Consider the following 21680-nt stretch of genomic DNA (forward strand, 5'->3'; position numbering starts at 1 on the left):
CATAATAAACACTGTTTGGAAAAGTCAACATTTTTAAAGTAACTTTCTTAATTATGTTAAAAATGCATTTATTTAATCATTTGTTTATTGTTTGTTTTTTTTCCATTTTACACAATATACTTTCCAGTATCCAAATAATTGTTTTGTACCCTTCTTTGTAATGTTTTTCACTGAAAAGGTACCATTGAGATGTATTTTCCAGAATTTGCCGAGTATTACCGGAATGCCATGCGATAACGTTACGGAAAGGCATGTGATAAAAGTCGAAGCATGTGATAAACTTTTCATATCAGACCGCTAAGCACCAATTCAAAAAAATATGGAATATACGTAAATGTAATGCTATTATCATATGGTAAAAATCATATGTTATTAAGTCTAAGTATATGATAATATATTTTATATCTTTCATGAGATATCTTATAAAGAAGTTTATAAAGATATCTCATAAACTTTACAAGATATAAGATTTTCAAGATATCCAATTAGGAGCTTACTGTTTTGAATTTGCAGATTTGGAGCCATCAATCATGGATTTGATGGTCGCAAATTGAGTTTACTAGCGACACGTTAGCGGAGCCAGTAAACGGATATTTGCGACCATCAAATCATAGATTGATGGCTCCAAATCTTCAGATTGATATATACCCTGAAAATGACTTTATCCAATGAAATTTGACGTACGTACGTTACAACGAATGTTGCATTAGAATGAATGTTATAGGACATCTGATATAATTTATAAGATATCTTATAAAACAATTTTATAAGTTCTCTTATTGTCCCCCACCCGAGGGGACATAGAAATACCGGTGTCAGTGCGTCCGTCCGTCCAAAATCAGTTTCTGGACTGTAACTTTTGAACACCTTCATATAATTTTTTCAAACTTACACAGTTGAATGTTTATTAGGTAAGGAAGATCCGTATTGATTTTGATGTTTATAGGTCAAAGGTCGAGGTCACAGATACTTAATGATGTTGAATTTTCAGCTGACAATCGGTTTCTGGACTGTTACTTTTGAACACCTTCATATTATTTCTTCAAACTTACACAGTTGAATGTTATTAGGTAAGGAAGATCCCTATTGATTTTGATGTTTCTTGTCGTTCAAAGGTCAAGGTCACAAGTGCTTTATGGAAATATTATATTTTAGCACCAGTGGGGGACCCCGGAGCCTCCTCTTGTTTAGTTTATAAGATATCTTATTTATTTTATAAGATATCTCATAAATTAGATATAAGATATTTCATTAACTTTATTTGATATCTTATCTTTTTATTCAGACATAGGAGCCCTATAGTAATCAGCTTTCCGTCTGTCCGTCACAAACAGTTTTCACAAAATAAATCAAAAAGGCTATCACAAATCAATGTGAAAGTTTGATGGCTACCTATCAAAAAGCAGGGATATCACTAGTGAGCAATGACTCACAGCACATCTTGTTTTATATTATGTCTATCAGAATTCATTTAGTATCCAATCTTTTGTAGGCACTTGATAAAGTACCAGGGAATCGTTACAGGGTGAAGGTTGTTGACACAATCCTTGATTTAGATGTAACCAAGAATAAAGAAACAATAACCAATATTACATGTTTTTACAACTTTAGATTTGAGAGCAGTCATTTGAGGATGTGGCAGACATACAATATTGATGAAGGTATTACTTTTATATTCAACATAAAGAAAAAAACAGATTACAAATAACATATAGATTTAAACATAACACAACCACTGAAAATACAGGGTCTGGCTTGTACACAGGTGGGTAAAAGAAGTCTATAAGTACTCAACCCTCCTCCGAAATCCTGGTTCAGAGGTTAAAAGTATATAAAGACAATTAAAAGCAATACCAATACTAAATTCAATAAGCTCAGCACTTCATCTTAAAACATAAAAAATTAAATCATCTTAATAAAAAGGTTGCATTGAGCCTATTGATAAAAAGACCACAAACTCCTAGACTAGAATGGATGCTATAAAAATTCACGTAATTTTATATCATAACGACATAAAAAATCTATAGAGTTTATGATCTTGAAGTTGGTTATTTTTTTTAAACTTCCATATTGATCAATTTAACAAACAATAAAATGAATACAGGTTCTTTAATTACAATTTTCATTTCAGGAAAGCTTGTGACTTTAAAATCAACAAAGAATTCTGTGCAGTTAAAAGTACTCAATGACTGGACAGAGATGTCTTTTAATGACCTCATTACTGAAGGTAATTTTATAATTATTTCATTTACTAACTGTCATGTACAAAACTTAAGCACACTTGTAAGACAATGATCATTATTAAATTTTGTCACAACAACCGAGAAAACCAACACAAAACTCAATAAACATTGTTATGCATCATTTAAATTCCCTGCTTGTGGGTTACAGGATTATGGGTATCGACAGAATCTTATTATAGATAATCAGGCTGTCCATTGTTGAAAGAGAAATTTATACATGTTGTATCGTTGTCCTTTTTAGGTCACCTGGCCCATTTTGAGTCCGTCTGGCATAAACTTTTTCAAAAATCTTCTGATACAACTGGGCCAATTGGAACTGAACTTGGTTAATGTAGTAAATTTGAATTTTTCTATTTTTTTGGGAATCAATTTTTATTTTATTTATCCTCTTTTTAGGAACAGAACAGGCTTCAAAACAACAGAAGCAGACATTTATGTTCTATGGATGGCTGCATTGAAGAGTTCAAGAACCAGATTAGTCTTGATCAACACCTCCTTCAAGGCAGCTGTGAATATAAGCTAGAGAAAGGCCCATTAAAAGATCAGGCAAAAGTTCTATATGCCCAAAAGCTGTCAAATAATGTACATCATTGTCCTGATATGCAAGCAGTCTTACTAGAAAATGCATGTACTACAGACTTGAGTGCCAAAGAAATGTGATGGGCATTGAAAGTGAAAAAGAAAAAGATTTTCTTTGGCATCAAACAGAAAGAATTCATGACGGATTTATTTTATTTATCTTGAAAGGATGCAAGAAGCAGCCATATTGGATTCAACGACATTATATTTTCCCAATAAATAGGCGAAATAGAAAAAAAAAACGCCTACCTTAAACTACTTTTTAATAGCTTATATCCAAAATTGAAGCGTAAACAAAGCCCCAAAACATACTATGTTACAGTTTTACACTTGAAGTATTCATATGACGTCATGATGTTGCTATGAAGTTTATGTGCCAAAGAAGTCAACAACATTTTGTGGAATTTTTATTTTAAGCAACTATATGTCCAAATAAAAAACAGAAACAATATCTTTATTGGCTATTGCATTAGAATGGATATAACTGTATTGTATTTTAAGGTTTGTGGACGTAAATCTAGATTTTACTGTTGCAATTATCAGTTTACCTAGCTCTGCTACAGGTCGCTAGGTAAACTCAATTTGCGACAGTAATATCTACGTTTTATGTCCGAAAAGGTTAAAATACAATACAGTTATCTCCTTAATTACCTACACATGATTGCACCAATATGAGTTTAATATAATGAAATTTGCATGTACTTAGAAGGTGTTTTACTTTATTTTAAATATTTAAGTCGGACCAGCATTTTACCCACATTGCTTTATAAATAGCAAACTTTGTTGATCTGTATCAGTTCAAAACTAATATGCACAATCAGTTCTTTCTTCCCTCTGTATTCAATTACAAAATTAAATCTTTAAAAATGTAAAGATACATACTTAATTTTAGAAAGAAAAAAAAATTGTAAAATTTTCGAAACTCGGTTACCATAGCAACCATTTTTGTTAAATTTCATTAAACAAAACTATTTTTCTGGACTGAAAAATTTAACTGATCAATTTTGTTAAATTGTAAGAAATTTAATGCCATCTTTGTATGGTTTAAATATGGAAATTACTTGGATCATTATTGACTTGTAGAAAAATACAATTTACAGAATTTGAAAATCTTGTGTTTTTCATTCATTAAAAATATTTTTTGCAATTATTTGCCCATTGATTTTATTTTATATTCTGGAAGACCTATATTGGTTCTTTCTAAATATACCTAACATTTTACTAGGAGACGCTGCATTCAAGAAAAAAATTCACTTGAATACCCTGTATTTACGCATTTTTCACTGAAATCCAAATTTGCCATTTTAGCATATCTTTACTAGCTGGCAGCAAAATAACTAATAATGGTAAAAGTAAAACATATGTGAATTTCAAACAGTTATATTATATTATTCAGAAAAAAAGGATATGTTACACATAAATCAAGTACTAAACAGTGCAAAATGTCGTTTTTTCACTTTTTCAAGAGTTAAAATATGACCTTTTATTGCTAAAATCAACCTATGTGGTTTCCATGGCAACCGGAGTATTGCGGCCCAATTTGTTACCTGTTATTGCCTTTAGGTATGGTACTGGCTATTATATAAAAGTTTCATCAAAATCTGAGACCATGTGTGCCAGACCCTATTAGAATTTCTTTGGTGGTTACAGAGAATTGCTCTTAATAAGCTGCAAATGGAAACCAAAGAGTTCTTCGGGGAAATATTTGCTACTTATCGGGACTCATTTTCAATACGATCTCTCTATTTTACAATGAACGTTAAGCATTTTAGCTTCCATTGCCTACCAGTGAAGCACAGGTTTGCCAAACATAAATGGTCGGCGGTTGTACGTTCATCTTGCCTCATCTTGTCTGCACAAAAAGTTCATACTTTGGCCATATCATTCCAAATTCTGTGTTGTATTTATCTTTTAGGTTTTGGTTGGGTTCGTGTTGCTCAGTCTTTGGTTTTTCTATGTTATGTTTTGTGTACTGTTATTTGTCTGTTTGTCATTTTCTTTTTTATCCATAGCGTTGTCAGTTTATTTTCGACTTGTGAGTTTGAATGTTCCTTTGGTATATTTCGCCTCTTTCACAAACAAAAGGAGCTGAATTTATATATTTTACACTATACTTCGTTCAATAAAAGGGTTTATCGTTCATGAGACATATATAGAAAGCAGTTTTGTATCTTCGATTAATGACATTTACAGCTGTGCAAGATGGCGAAAATTTACAAAAAAAAACTCAATTTAATGCATATGATTGTCAAGGTATGTTTTAGATATATTTTTGAAGTATTAAGCAATTATATACACATTTTTGTTTTCCCTTAACTTCATCTTTATTACAATACATACAATCTATGTATAACAGATTCCGAATTGCTTTCTTCATTCCTAATCAAAGGAAAAACAATTATGTTTGATACACAGTCATTTTTTTAAACCAACGAAACGAAACAAAAGAAACAAACAAAAGAAAAAAAAACTCAAGAGGAACCGCACTCTTTATTATCCACTCAGCTTGTCCAAAAATATGTGACCTATATTATTCATACGGTTGTGAATGACCGATGAGCATTAACAACATATTGGTTCGTATTTACTTGGAGGATAGACAATAACGAATATAAATGTTTTTGTTTCAATTTAAATGGTAGATAGTATTAGATTAAGCGCATGTCCAAACTTTAAGTTTTATTTTCATTATAACAAGTTTGTGAGTTGCTTAGCATAAAGCCATATTTTCATCTCTTATCCCTACAAGTTGGAGGTTTAGCCTACCATGTCTCAGGAAAATGCCAGTGCCAAGTCAAGAATATGACGGTTGTTTTCCTTTTGTTCCGTTGGTTGATATCTTGACTGGTTTTATTGAGTTGTTTTTTCGAATTTCTCTTGGAGTTCGTTATTTTTGTTAATACGAGTTCGGTATTTTTGTTGATACTTTTTTTTTGTCATAGTTAATCATTCCTGGCTTTGAGTTTGAGAATAAAACATGTTGGGCATGATGAAAACATGAAAAGACCCTTTTGGAATACCTAATATAATTTCAATATAAACATTTCAATCAGCCTGACCATTCTATTGTTTCTATGAAAGTCCGGATTATTGAAATAATATATCATTCAACAAATGAGCCCATATTGAGTACACCATATCGTTTACAAAGAGAAGACTTTTGGATAAGAGAGTTGGGAATAGCCATTCCCTATTGATGCAATGAAAAAATTGATGGTATAAGTATTTTGTCTAGTCGCAGGTGTAGTACTGTCAATACATTACAATTATTTAATACTTCTGCTCGACGAAATAGAAGTCATGGTCACAGAAAATATATACCACGTTCTGTGCACACCGTGACAATTGATAGTCTGTTAACTTCTGTTCAAAAACCTTTAGGAATTTATCATATCAGAACTAAATTATACTCCATTCCATTGTCAAAACTTTTTTTACTATTTCAAGAGGCCCAAAATACTTCCGTTATTGATTCTCGTTCTGTTTTGTATAGATTAGTTGCAATAATCATGGACATTGCTAACCATAGACTATTCAAACCCGTATCGACTACATCCAAAAATGAGGAAAAACGTAATCTTTTATGGTTGAATTCGCCAATAAAGGTTTAGATGCTGTAAATATTAGCAATATTTTCCACCAGAAATCTGTAAAACAAACTATACCTGATTACTTCAAATATAAAGCTACACCTGTTATTTCTTATACTTACACCAAGTCTATTGCATCCAAGAGGGTTTTAGAGGCCTTTAACCTCAAAGATGTGAAATCCAAGCCTCTGGATTGTTCATGTGCATCGTCACAATACAATTATAGTCCAGCTGGTCATGTTATTACTGGCGATCTTGGCATCGTTACCAATGAACAACCAAGAGAGTTGTTAGCCAAGGGACCAAAATACAGAATTCCCCAGCCCATCAACTGGAAAAAGAACTTCAGGTTACTGATGGATGCAGTTGAGGACTATGCAAGAAAATGGGTAACTCTCCACAAGAGACCAAATGACACATAAATTAATAACTATAGGTCACCGTACGGCCTTCAACAATGAGCAAAGCCCTTACCGTACAGTCAGCTATAAAAGGCCCCCAAATGACAATGTAAAACAATTCAAACGAGAAAACTAACGGCTTAATTCATGTACAAAAAATTTACGAAAAACAAATATGTAACACATAAACAAACGACAACCACTGAATTACAGGCTCCTGACTTGGGACAGGCACATACATACAGAATGTGGCAGGGTTAAACATGTTAGCGGGATTCCAACCCTCCCCCTTACCTGGGTCAGTGGTGTAACAGTACAACATAAGAACGAACTATAAAAATCAGTTGAAACAGGCTTAACTCATCAGATGGATAAAAATACAAATACTACAAATACAAGTGGAAATGGCCGGGTGCTTGTACATCCAAACAACAAAAAGACACTAAGTACAGATCTGAGATTACTCGCATTAACTGACAGCTAGTTCAAAACCACTAACAACTAATAAAACAATCATGCATCTAAGACTAAATTATCAATCCGTACACATTCAACATCTAATGGATTTAGTGTAAAGACGTCATAAACAGTCAGAGAAAAAACATGACCTTGTGCAATGCCAAGATACAGGTATCGACAGATTGTAGATCCATGAATGAATGAGTTTGGGAGACCAAATTTTATAAGGGCTTCATACATAAAGCTCCATTCTAATGAATCAAAAGCTTTTGAAAAGTCAATAAAAAGTAATGCACCATTAATATGAACGGTTTCAGCATAATCTCTAATGTCTTGGATTTGGCGTAAATTAAAACCACTATATTTATTTTTTATATAACCATTTTGAACGCCATGAATTATTTTCAACAGTATTGGTTTTAAACGTTGGGCTATTGCATATGCAATGAGTTTTGTTTCTACATTTAATAGCGTAATTGGTCTATAGTAATTTAATGACAAAGGGTCTTTTCTTTTGTAAATTAAGGATATTATACCTATCTTTTGTATGGTTGTTAGTTCTCCTTCTTCATGGCATTTATTAAAAACTTCAACTGTAAATTCTTTTAAATTACTCCAAAAAGTGCGATAAAACTCTACACTTAGCCTATCTATTCCTGGAGATTTATTTAATTTCATTTTAAATATTGCATTAGTGCATTATTCTACTGTTAAGGGTCCTCCCAAGGAATCACTTTCTACTTCAGACAGTTTGTGGTCAATGTTGGTCTCATTTATATATTTTTAATATCTTTTAAATTCGAAGAAGTGCTTTTATATAAATTTTCATAGTATGATCTTTCTATGTTTAAAATTTCTGCGGGTTCTGTTACTATTTTCCCTTGTTTATTTTTAAGCGCTGTAATACTCTTTTTTGTTTGTCACGATTTTTCAAGGCCCAGGAAGAATTTAGTATTTTTCTCTCGCTCTTCTAACCATTGTACTCGAGATCTTATTTGTGCACCTTTAACTTTCACGTCGAAGGTCATAATGTTATTAGGTGCATACATTAACGACATTTGGTCTTTGGTGGAGAGTTGTTTCAGTGACATAATTTTGCAACACATCTTCTTATTTGTTTTTTGTTTATTGTTTTGTATATTAATCAATCCGTTATTTTTCTAGTTTTAATTGTTTTACACTGGTCGTTTTATACCTTTTGGTCTTAATAGAATACTATTTGTGGGGTTAGCCAAACGGTAACATGTAGTTATTAACATTAATGACATTTAGTCTTGGATAGAGAGACTTGTCTCATTGGCAATCATATTATGATACTACACCTCTGGTCGTTAGGTTACTGTCTTGTTGACCAATACCCATCTCATAAACAAACATGACAAACCATATTGTAAAAAAATTCATTTATAAAATAATTCAATTAGAAAGTAAAAATTAGACTTTATTCCACGCAAGTAAATAGCATGGGATTACAAACATAGGAGGAGTTTCTAAATCAAATTTGGACGAATTAATTACTTTGACACTTGATGTATTTTGCCGTTGTCACTTTCTTTTACGGTATACATATTACCCTTGCTATCGTCAGTTTCTACGTTTATGAGAAGTCCCTTTTCTGGTACCCTGACAAAACACATTTGTCCCAAACCGACAAAGCTGAATTTGGTTGAAAGTCTGTAAATCATTAACAACGGGATCAAAGGTTTGCATTTCTGTAACTGTGGATGATTGTTTGTGAAATAACTCCTCCGGATACAAACTCTTCTAGCACCGACCAAAAATGTTCCGAATTGGGATCATATGTTTCTTTTGTTTTGTTTCCTTCTTGTTTAGTAAAAAACCTTCCAAATCTGCAATTTTTGTTTGTACAAAGGGCTTGTAACGTCATAATGCTATTTAACTTTGCAAACGTCTATACTTTCGCGAACAAACTCATTTTCGCGAAAAAATGCAATTTAGCGTATTGATGCATCGAACTTTAGTGTGGTTCATTTAATAGCACATACCAGCGCACTTTAGCGTATCAATCTGTCGCACTTTAGCGTAGGCCATCGCACTTTAGCGTGACCATTGCACTTTAGCGTGACCATAGCATTTTAGCGTCCCAATTGCAATTTAGAGTCCTACATATATTTAATTTTCAGAAAGTGCCGTTTATGATCTTCAGGTTTATCGATACGCGGGAACAGCCTATGATGGCAAAAAGCTGTAATTATACGCGCATATTCATAGAGTGGGCTGAAGAAAGAGATTGTGTCACACTCCTTGAAAATGTCATGTAATTTACTAATTGGCAATTGATCCAGTTTACATAATAATTAATGCCTACCATGTTAAGTTGTTATGATATATTTGTTGAACTAACTGTTAAATGGGTATTTTTATATATCTACATAAGGAGTTTTCGATAACATTTTTTGATTAACGAAAGCATTTATTGTAAGAGGACATCTGATTCATTTCATTGGCGCTGAGTTATTTATGACGGTTTATTTGATTTGATTTGATTTTTGGTGTTTTTACGCCACTTGTAAGCACCGCTTTTGGGCTATTTCGTGGCGGCCAGTTTTTATTGGTGGCGGAAGCCGAAGTGCCCTGAGAAAACCACCGACCTTGGATAGGAAAACTGACAATCCTAGTCAATAAAGATTGGAGTCGAGTGCACCTGCACGAGCGGGGTTCGAATTCACAAACTCAGTGTTGACTGGGTAGTGATTACAGTAGTGACTATTTAGACCACTCGGCCACCGAAGCCCCCGGCTTATTTGAACACAGTTTCAAATGAACTAAAACATCTATTTTTTTTCAATTTCCAAAACTATATGAGATTCCCAGGCTGATGCTGGTACCTGGTCTACAATGGACTTATTGCATATCTATCAAGTACATACTAAGAGAAAACATCCTGTCAAGTTATAATGATATAGTTGTTGAACCAACAGTTTAATGGGTCTTTTTGTATATCTACATAAGGAGTATTTCATTCATTTTTTTGATTATCGAACGCATTTATTTTAAGACGACACATGATACATTTCATTGGCGCTGAGTAGTTTATACAGGTTATTTGAAAACCGATTAAAATGTACTAAAAACCGCTATTTGCTCTTTTAGAAAGTGTAATTTGATCTTGTAATGCATTTAGTTGAGAATTGTCTGTATTAGGGTTTTTTTCTTTTAAAGTTTGATTATGCAAGTCCCTACCAAACATATCATGCGAGGCGTAGCGGTTTATATAAGGCGTAGTTTCAAAATGACGGTGCATTTATTATAATGATGCAACTTTAATAATTCTATCTATGAAAACATTATAGAGCAGATAATTTTAGATTTCAAACACTTTGAAAGCTTTTTTTTATCAATTTATGGGGAATTAATTTCAATTTCAAACAAAAAAGGAAATCTTAAAAAGAAATTAAAGTGGTTTACCTTCTCCACAAATACTTCTAAACGATATTTACATAATTGAAGGGACTATCTAAAAACAATCTTTGATTTGTAAGCGTTTGATTTACTTTCAATTAATATATCATTTTTTACCAGGCTTCAACTTATGAAGTAAATTATCTTTCAATCTACCATGCTAACATAACAACGACTTCTTTTGACTTCTAATATAAATGTCTAATATTGTTTTCTAAACCTGAGTCAAAAAATATGATGTTGCACTTTAGAAATATTCAATTTCCTAACATTTAGAAAACATGTGATTCAAATAATTATAACATTCACACGACGAAATATTTATTCTTTAAATAAACAAACTGCTTATCTTAATGATACTTGCATTCTTATGGAAACTAACATACTTTACATATTTATGAAGGCAAAAGCCTGGAAATGTATGTTTTATGGGAGACAGTCTTATGTTGAAATATTAAACCCTCTAAAACTCGTAAGGGTATATTCATGAATGTGTATAACTGTATTCTTTAATTTCATGCTATTTTTATATGTCTCGATCGGTGTTAGAAAAATATTTCCTATCTCCATGATCTCTAGAGAAAATTTGTTCTCGGCAAATTGTTAATCGAAATTTCAATTATGACATCAAATTTTCTTGATTTCTTCTGAATTTCCTAACGTGACGTAATGAAGAAAGGCGACCATGCATGATGACGTAACATATAAAGAACATAACTTTTTACATTTTTTTGAAGACGAAGATTAAAGTTGTTAATATATCTTAAAATCCGTAGACAACAGATTTTACCACTACATCTCGTGTGTTACGATATTTCTTCGTTCTCAAGAGTAATTTTTCAAAATATAACTATCTGGAGTGGAGAAATATCGTCATACACTTGATGCAACGGTGGAATCTATATTTCTTTTTTATTTCACACTATTGCTGTATACAATTTACTTAGTGTACAGCATTGCACTAAGTATCCTTGATATATTAGTTATTAGGTATCCAGGGAGAATATCTAATAAGAGTAAATTGATATTACATTAAAATATTACAATATTTTAAATAATTTCATGTTTACTGGAGTATTCCACTTCTATCCGATAATGGTTTTTCATAATTTTTAATATACAGCGTGTTGCCATCATCATCTTTGATTTGATGTTCTGGATTATTTTAACTGAATTTGAATAACTACGGAATATAATTTTTAGACAAATTGTCCTTTGTTTACAGGTAAGTTGACCATAATCTTCTTGATTTTTGTATCATAAGCAAAGTTTGCACTTATTTGAACTTTGTGCAGTTCTGACTAAAATATAAACAAACTACTCAGGCAGACATGATTATACACAACATCAGCATATACAACACAAAGTTACAAAAAAAGAAAAAGAAACAAAAAAAGAAGAAAAACAAAAGGTGTGTATTATACAATAATATATCATTTAAACATGTGTTGAACATAAAAGTCACCTGATCATGACATGCTCGCGTCATGTGACTTCAGGGATATTGGTTGGGTATTATGTAAATATGTTTTGATATGTTTAAAGTTAAAACTTTTATGATTGTTTTATGAAGTTGAGGGTTTTTATAATTAATTTGCATTTTTTTCGATTAATTACATTATTGACTTCAACAATATACTGTATTTCTGCTTTAAATATTTTTTAAATATCTATTTTTTTTCTTTTTGATCAGAGATATAATATGATTTATAGATAGAAAAAAATTATTATATTCAAAAGGTAGTTAATTTCATAGTAAGCTTCATCATTTATTTTAATTCATACTAAAAGATTTTCCATATTTAGAATGCTTTCATTGAAACCTAAGAAGTTAAGTAGGTTTAATATTTTTGATATAAAATCATTGTTGTAGCTGCAAGAGAGAACAAAATGTTCATAATCTTATTTTATACTACAATGATTACATTAATTATCTGAGATTATTTTCGATTTTACTAATTAATCATTGCATGGAAGAATGAAATGAATTAATTTCCATCTAAACATTTTCAGTTTATTGTCAGGTACTAAGTAAGTAGTGAAAAATAAAGTTAAAACAATTTTCTAGTTTAAAATATAAGTTTATGGCAAACAATTTTTCCCAAGTTATAACTCCTATTGGTTTACCTGGTTTGTTGTCATTTATAATAATGTTATAAGTTGGTATACTACTGTTGCCTTTATTTGTACTCATTTTAGAATTGATTTCTTTCTTAAGCATGATTTTTAGACTATTTATGGTTTTATGAATATTGACTTTGGTTTTAATTGAATTATCTTGACTTATTGTGGTAAGCCAATGATTTGGTATTGCTTTTTTAATGCAAGATATCTGCCTGATCCAATCTTGTTTATTTTTTAGTTTAGAAAGTATATATGTTTCTAAAATTTTACCTCTATCATCTATGATATCATTTATGAAAAACAAGTTGTTTTTTGCCCATTCTTCTAAAAATAAACATTTTCCATTTAGTCTGATTAAATTATTTCCCCATATAAACTGTTTTCTTATTTGCAGAAAGTCTTGAGGGTATGTTGATGCACCTCCTTTAACACAAATCCAAGTTTTAATAAATTCTTGGTAAAATTCTGGTAGACTTTTGAAAACTGTTTTATCTAGATCCTTTATATTTTTTAGATTCATTTTAAAAATTATCACATTATTACCTAATTTATTTAAATAAAATTTTGGGATAACTGTCGAGTTGTCCTTTTCAGTATTAAATAATTTTGTTATCCAACCTATGTGAATGGAATTTATAAACATATCAATGTCTATCATTTTAGTCCCTCTTTTTTATACTCTGTTGTAAGTGTTGATCTTTTAATTTTATCTCTTTTACCATTCCATATAAAATTGTATATGAGGGTTTTGAATTTTTGTAACAAATCTTTTGGTATGACAGTATTTGATACTATGTATGTTAAGTTTGGTAGAATTAAAGATTTAGTGACTACTATTCTTCCTAATATACTTAGTTTTCTTTTACTCCAGTTAGCTATTATTTTTTTACATTTCAGTATTTGTTTTTCAATATTTTGTTTTTGACATTCTCATTTATTGTGCCCAAAATAAATTCCCAAACTTTTGTTTGGATTATTACACCAGTTAATATTTTCATATTTTTCTTTACAATGTTTTAATTTGCCAAGCCATATTCCTTCAGTTTTAGTTCTATTAAGTTTAAGACCAGAAAAGTTGCCAAATATTTCAATTAAATTTAATGCTTCTGTGATGTCTTGTTTAGATTGTAAGAACAGGGTAGTATCATCTGCTAGTTGACATATTTTTAGGGTATTAATGCTATTATCTAGCTTAATTTCTAATCCTTTGATATTTTTATTTTCTCTACTTTTTTATTGTTATTATTTCTACAGCAAGAACAAAAAGTAGCGAATATAACGTACAGCCTTGGTAAATTCCACGAAATGCTTTAAAACGACTTGAAACCCAGCCTTTGTTAGTTATACATCCTTTAATATCTGAATACATTAGTTGAATCCATTTTAGAAAATTTTCTTTAAAACCAATTTTTTTAAGTGATCCACTCAAGAGAGTCAAAAGCTTTGCTAAAATCTAAAAATAAAACAGCTCCATCTATTTTAAAATTTTCTGAGTAGTCAATAGCATCCTGTATCTGTATAATTTGAAACCAATGTACCTATTTTTTATATATCCTTTTTGATCAGAGTGTACACTTTTATGAAGTAAAGGTTTGAGTCTTTGCGCCAGTGCATATGCCAGAAGTTTTGCATCATAATTCAAAAGCGTTATAGGTCGATAGTTGTCAAGCGACAAAGGGTCATTTTTGTTATAAATTAATGATATAATACCTATTTTTTGTGTTTGATAATTGTCCTCTAGTATAGCAATGATTAAATGTAGATACTATTAACTTTTAATTCCTCCCAAAACTTTCTGTAAAATTCATCATTTAGTCCGTCTAATCCTGGGGCACGGTTTAGTTTCATTTAAGATAGCTTCTGTGCATTCTTCTACAGTTATTTCTCCTTCGCAATCGTCACTTTCACTTTCATTTATTTTTTTTTGTTTTTTAATATCATTTAAATAATTTTGTGTTTCTATTAAGTTTTGATTTCTTGACGTATATTTTTTCTTAATCTCTAGTTATCTTCCCTTTTTCATCATATAATTGTGTTATGGTTTTTTTGCTTTGCCTAGATTTCTCAAGACCTAGATAATAAGCTGAATTTTTTCACCCTCTTCCACCCATTTTGCTCTAGGTCTAATTTGGTTACCCTTTATTTTTTCAAAATATAGCTTTCCGAATTCTTCTTCTGTATTTTCTATTGTTTGTAATAATGTTTTTTAGTTATATTATTGTTTATAGTATCAGCTTGGATATTAAGTCTTTGTAAGTCTTTTTCTAAAGTGTCTATTTTATCTCTTTTCTCTCTAGCTTTGGATTTTCAATAGTTAAAATTATCCCATAGTATGTCGAGATCGGGATAGTTTGTACTTTTATCTTTATAATTGGTTATCAAATAAGAAATTGTTTTCACATAGTCCTCATTTTCTAGATTGACTGCGATTGGTCTATAGTGCAGTTTGACATGTCATCTGGCTGTGCGCTATCTGTTGGTTGTTGTATTTCATCTCCATTAATGTCATCATTATTATCTGAGTTTGACTGATGTGATGGATAGTTACTAGTATCATCTTCATTGTAATCTGTGTTTTCGCCTTGAATCGCCTTTAGTGCAGTCTATCTGTTTATGTCCAGATTCACCACAATTGCGACATTTCCAGTCATTTTGACATTCCGAAGCACGATGAACTACTTCCATGCCTTTACTGCATTTTGCAATGCTGTCACTTTGACTTCTGTATAGCACGGTTCCTCTATATTTCCCAATAGGTATGTTTTTTAGAATAGGCTCCTCTAATGGACCTTGACATATAACAATCCTGTCTCCGGTTTGACAGTCCGTTAACGTGTTTTCATATCGGTGTCGTTCTCTGAAATGTTTTAGAATAACACATTTGTACCCCTCCAGCACTCTTAGAATCTGTCCATCATCTGCTGAGAGTGGTACATCTTTGACACGAATCTTAATATCTGTTGAGTTTTCATATGACTTAACTCTTGGATTTCTCGAGTAGACTAATACTGACCTACCACGAAGTTTTAAGCTATTATACAGTAATAGTTCCCTCTCCTTTTCATCGTCTAAGTATATCCGCCAAAGGCCACGGATTCTTTGTAGGCCTTTGATGCTTCGTTTTTGCATTACTTTACCAACAGCTTCAAACATTTCATTCATAGTCAAGTATAGACTATTTATAGGATTTGTAACGCTACCAAATAAATCTGATTCCTGAGAGAATACAGGTTTAACAGAAGAGATGAAATCAGATTCGTAAGACTTGGGTCTATTTTTGAATGCTTCAGCATAAGACGACATATTGGGTGGTTCTAGAGTATTTGATTTGGTCATTATTTATCTTGTACTTCGTCCGAGATAATATGATAATCTAACAAAATTTGTTATTGTATGTGATGTTAAATCTATAAAGGATCTAATTCAACACAATTTTCATCTGTTTCACAGGATAAATCAAGTAAACAAAGTATATTTTTGTGGACAGTTTACAAACCCGTTACCGTAGTCAGGGGTCGTAACTCCTTTCTTAAAATCTATATTTCGTATTATTGGCTGTTCCTGTGTTACACGTATATCGCTGAAAAAATTGTTGGTATAGTTTCATTGGTGAGGTTTTATTGACAAAATGAATGTAGTCCTTGTATAGTATTTTGAATTGATATTTAATAACTGTTCATTAGAAAAAATGTGATGAAGAATGCACCAATGCTAAGAATCATCCAGACTTTAAATTCAGTATGTGTACAAAATGTGACGTAATTTTCATAGATAACGGCGTTTTTCTATCAATGACGTTATACCTCTATTAGCCTGGAAATGCCAAAGCGGGTCACATATTAATTTTAGTTTTATTTTCTTTTGCTTGGTATAAAATGTCTAGAAACATTCAAATGCAAATAGGTGTATTACAAAATAGAATAATTATAAATATATAAAATAATATATAACTCTTGAATCAACGTGATGTTACTTGATGAATGATAAGGATAAAGTAATATGAAAACTATAAAGCAGAAATATCAGTTATGCTAACTCTGTTGTAATAAATATTGTCGAAATTCAAATACTTTGACCATAAATAACCATTTTAAAACTAGATATGTTATTTAAAACTTATTAATTAGTCAATACCTCACTCACACTTGCAGCTACTACTTTGTAAAACGTCACCAGTGTCTGAGCAGAAAGTTGATGAACCAGGGGTATGTCAAAGAATGTCGCGTTCTTTTTCTAAAAACGTTCATCGGAAGATACCAAGACCTTGTTGATAAATATTCCGTATCAACTTCACAAATAATACACGATGGTCTTGAAGTATAGATTCTGGGAACTGACGTTGTTTATAATCTTAATAACATGTTATAGTATTCTTTTATTTGTCTTTTTAAATATTACTTTTACTGTTTAGTGTATTTTTTGTGATATCCATTTGACGTGGCTCGGTACTTGTACATCCCGTCATTGTGTTATTGTGCTATGGTAAAATTTTGTATTTTTGTCTTTCATTTTTGCTTATGTGTTTTGTCTATAGGTCCTTTTGTGTTTCTTTGTTACATATTTGTTTGTTTTAAAGTGATTAAGATTATTACACAATGTTGACTGTTGTTCCCCTATTTTGACATTTTTACCTATTATGTCTGTTTGTTTTGTTCACACATCGTTGTCAATCTAATGGAATTTTATGCGACTGTCATACAGGTGAGAGGTTTAGCTAGCTATAAAACCAGGTTTAATCCACCATTTTCTACATAAGAAAATGCCCGTACCAATTCAGGAATATGACAGTTGTTATCCATTCGTTTGATTTGTTTGAGCTTTTGATTTTGCCATTTGATAAGGGACTCTCCGTTTTGAATTTTCCTTAGAGTTCGGTATTTTGGTGATTTTACTTTTTATCCGAATTAACAAATATGCATAAAATGCAATAGGCCTGTTAGACCGAGGTAAGGCTTTAATTCTTAAGTGAATATCTCATGATGAAACTATTTCAAATGCAATAGATTTGTAGCCCTAAGGCAAATATGAATATGAAAATACTGGAAATCAATCTTAACAAAATGCAATGATGATTATGATATAAAAAATGGGCTGCTTTGGCAAAAGTGTTTGAAGGACAGTATAATTTATGAGACTGGCAAATACAAAGGTTTTATTTGTATATTAATTTACTTCTCATTTGCTAAAATAGTCTTTGGGTAAGAATATATTTTCCAAAACAGAGTATTGTTTTACTTAATATATTTATAAATCAACTTTGACCCGGACACGTGTAGTATATGCATCACACAAATGATTGATTCTTGTCTTTTGGATATAGAGATCCAAATATTTCGAGCATGTTCTGGATAACATCAATGTGATAAAACTTTGATTTGCACTTACTACTAAGTATGTATTCAGTAAACATATAAAATTCTAACTCTTTTTATGGAAATTTATTATGTATTTATATAAATAAAACTAATGTATTTTTTTGTCATTTGTGGTAAGAATTAATCATATGAGAAACTACCAAGTTTAATATCAAAGGTTAATTTGCATCACTAGCTGGTATGTAAATACATCTAATATCAGTCGTCAATGTACACATAATCCTTAGTCCACTCGGAGACATTCACCACTAATCATGCCACTCTGAGCACTCAGTAAGAACACTACGGCATTAACTACGTCTGCTATCTCTGAAAAAGCATGAATTTAAAGATTTTTTAGGTTTGAAATAACGGGCAATTTGTTTGGCTTTTTCATGATTTTACGAATAACCAGTTTTTTTTATTTAAATATTGAATGATTGGGGTTAATAAAGCAAAAATTCATCTTCCGATATTATCAAAGAGAGGTGAAAGATACTAAAGGCCCATTCAAACTCATAAGTGGAAAAAAAACTGACAACGCCATGGCTAAAAAAGAAAACACCAACAGACAAACAATAGTACACAAAACACAAAATAGAAAACTAAAGACTAAGCAACACGAACCCTACCAAGAATTGAAGGTGAGCAGATCCGGCTCCACATGTGGCACCTGTCGTGTTGCTCATGTTAGTACAAAGAATTTTACATGTAACATTCTAAGCGGATAATCTTTTTATTTTTTTTTTATATTTTTTTTCTGTTATTATTGAAACAATCTTTCATTTACTGTCATAAGGTGTTTGACTGAGGTAGGCATTTATGCAAAGACAAGTACATGTAGTACATATTTATAAAATACAGTCTTAATAAAATAAAGAACTGTGCCATGAGTGCATGATACGGCCTTCGCTTGTTCAACGAATAAAGTTCAATAACTCGTCAATATCAAATCAGACATGTATCAAGAAAACTAAAGGGAGCTTATTTTAATAGATATAAACCAGTCATCAAAGTTTCTTGAAAGTTTCTCTCAAATCACTTTTGAAAAATTGTCCAAAAACTGTAACCCCCATCCCCCCCCCCCCCCCCCACCCACCCTCTTTGATGAAAAAATTCCCAATACTCCAATCATGTAAAATCTAAAATTTAAAAAAAATCGAAAGAAAACTGATGTCAATATCTTTAAATAATTAACAGAAGTTTCATGGAAATTGTTCATAGCATTTTTGAGTTTTTGTCAGAAAACTGGAAAATCCCCGGATTTTTATGAATAAAATCCCATCATTCGGAAACGTAAAATCCGAAATTAATAAAAATCATAATATTTTCCTTGTAGTTTTATTGAGTCTAATGAATAAATGGATAAATCATTCTACTTATGTATCTTACCGGCGAATCTTCCCAATGGTGTCATGGGAAGCAACGGCATTAAGTAGTCCTTGATTGAACGAGCAATGTCTGTCCATACCACAGTGGGGTTAATCGAATTCACTTGTATCTGAAATTACAATGAAAAAAAGATTTATAATATACAGAAGACAATTGCTTACTTAAAAAAAACGTGCATGTTATAAATCAATTAATATAAGTTCCAATAAAGTAAGAAAATATACATCATCTTTAATATGAATATGTATTGTTATTTGAAAAAAATAGACGATACCAAAGTGACAATAAAATAAAACCATAAGTCAAAGAAAGACAGATAACACCATCAGTCGAAAAAATACCGATAACACCATGAGTCAAAGAAAGACAGGTAATACCATGAGTCAAAAGAAAACAGATAACATTATGAGTCAAAGAAAGACAGATAACACCATTAGACAAAGAAAAAAGATAACAACATGATTCAAAGAAAGACAGACAACAATAGGACTGAAAGGAAGACAGATAACATCATTAGTCAAAGAAAGACAGATAACACTATGAATCAAAGACAGACAGATTACACAATCAGTCAAAGAAAAACAAATAACACCATTAGTCAAAGAAAGACAGATAACATATGAGTCAAAGAACGACAGATAACACCAGAAGTCAAAGGAAGACAAATAACACCATTAGTCAAAGAAAGACAGATAACATAGGAGTCAAAGAAAGACAGATAAAAACATAACACATGAGTCTAAGAAAAACAGATAACAACATAATACTATGAGTCAAAGAAAGACAGATAACAACATAATACCACGAGTCAAAGGAAGACAGATAACACCACAGATAACACCATGAGTCAAAAAAAGACAGATAAAACCACAAGTCAAAAGAAGACAGATAACACTATAAGTCAAAGAAAGACAGATAACACCAGGAGTCAAAGAAAAAAGATAACAACATGAGTCAAAGAAAGACAGACAACAATAGGACTGAAAGGAAGACAGATAACACTATGAATCAAAAACAGACAGATTACACTATCAGTCAAGGAAAGACAGATAACATATGAGTCAAAGAAAGACAGATAACATATGAGTCAAAGAACGACAGATAACACCAGGAGTCAAAGGAAGACAAATAACACCATTTGTCAAAGAAAGACAGATAACATAGGAGTCAAAGAAAGACAGATAAAAACATAACACATGAGTCTAAGAAAAACAGATAACAACATAATACTATGAGTCAAAGAAAGACAGATAACACCATAAGTCAAAGAAAGACAGATAACGCAAGGAGTCAAAGGAAGACAGATAACACCACAGATAACACCATGAGTCAAAGAAAGACAGATAAAACCATGAGTTAAAGAAAGACAGATAAGACCATGAGTCAAAGACAGACAGATAACAACATAATACCACGAGTCAAAGAAAGACAGTTAACATCATAACACCATGAGTCAATGAAAGACAGATAACACCAGGAGTCAAAGAAAAAATAGATAACAACATGAGTCAAAGAAAGACAGATAACACCATAAGTCAAAGAAAGACAGATAACACTATAAGTCATAGAAAGACAGATAACACCATAGGTCAAAGAAAGACAGATAACACCATAAGTCAAAGAAAGACAGATAACACCATAGGTCAAAGAAAGACAGATAACACCATAGGACAAAGAAAGACAGATAACAACTATGAGTTAAAAAACGACAGATAACACATAAGTCAAAGACAGACAGATAACATATGAGTCAAAGAAAGACTGATATCAACATAACAAATGAGTCAAAGAAAGACAGATAACACCAGGAGTAAAAAAACCCAGATAAAACCATGAGTTAAAAAACGACAGATTGCATCACGAGTCAAAGAAAGATAGGTAACATGTAAGTCAAAGAAAGACAGATGACACATGATTTTGAGATAGCCAGATAACACATGAGTCAAAGAAAGACAGATAATACCACAGATAACAACCGCAGTCAAAGAAACACAGATAACACCAAGAGTCAAAGAAAGGCAGATTACACATGAGTAAAAGAAACTCATATAACACATGAGTCAAAGAAACACAGTTTACACCACTGATAACACCATCAGTCAAAGAAAGACAGAT

The 21680-nt window shown here is 31.4% G+C and overlaps 2 protein-coding genes across 2 annotated transcripts in view; both read left to right on the top strand.

Annotated features, from left to right (window-relative positions):
* LOC127708312 (E3 ubiquitin-protein ligase ZNF598-like) overlaps nt 1-20436 on the top strand; it is a 204480-nt gene extending 184044 nt beyond the window's left edge. The window contains exon 7 of the transcript XR_007985238.1: nt 20427-20436. The gene's annotated coding sequence lies outside the window, so the exon portion shown is untranslated. The remainder of the gene's footprint in view (nt 1-20426) is intronic.
* LOC127709643 (uncharacterized protein PF3D7_1409500-like) lies at nt 20024-21281 on the top strand. Its single transcript, XM_052215250.1, has 3 exons — nt 20024-20135; nt 20483-20599; nt 21019-21281. Exons 1-3 carry the CDS (start codon nt 20024-20026, stop codon nt 21279-21281), a joined length of 492 nt encoding a protein of 163 aa, XP_052071210.1.
* Nucleotides 21282-21680: the final 399 nt, after the last annotated feature.

Source organism: Mytilus californianus, unplaced genomic scaffold (genome assembly GCF_021869535.1).
Source record: "Mytilus californianus isolate M0D057914Y unplaced genomic scaffold, xbMytCali1.0.p SCAF_7, whole genome shotgun sequence".
NCBI classification, from domain to species: domain Eukaryota; kingdom Metazoa; phylum Mollusca; class Bivalvia; order Mytilida; family Mytilidae; genus Mytilus; species Mytilus californianus.

Bases quoted from the DNA above. Each gene is read 5' to 3' on its own strand.
- LOC127709643 (XM_052215250.1), top strand. From the start codon at position 20,024: ATGATTCAAAGAAAGACAGACAACAATAGGACTGAAAGGAAGACAGAT. The intron at 20,136-20,482 runs GTCAAAGAAAAA...AGAAAGACAGAT, and splicing joins ACAGACAGATTACACAATCA to AACACCAGGAGTCAAAGAAA. The intron at 20,600-21,018 runs GTCAAGGAAAGA...TAACACCATGAG, and splicing joins ACAGACAGATTACACTATCA to TCAATGAAAGACAGATAACA.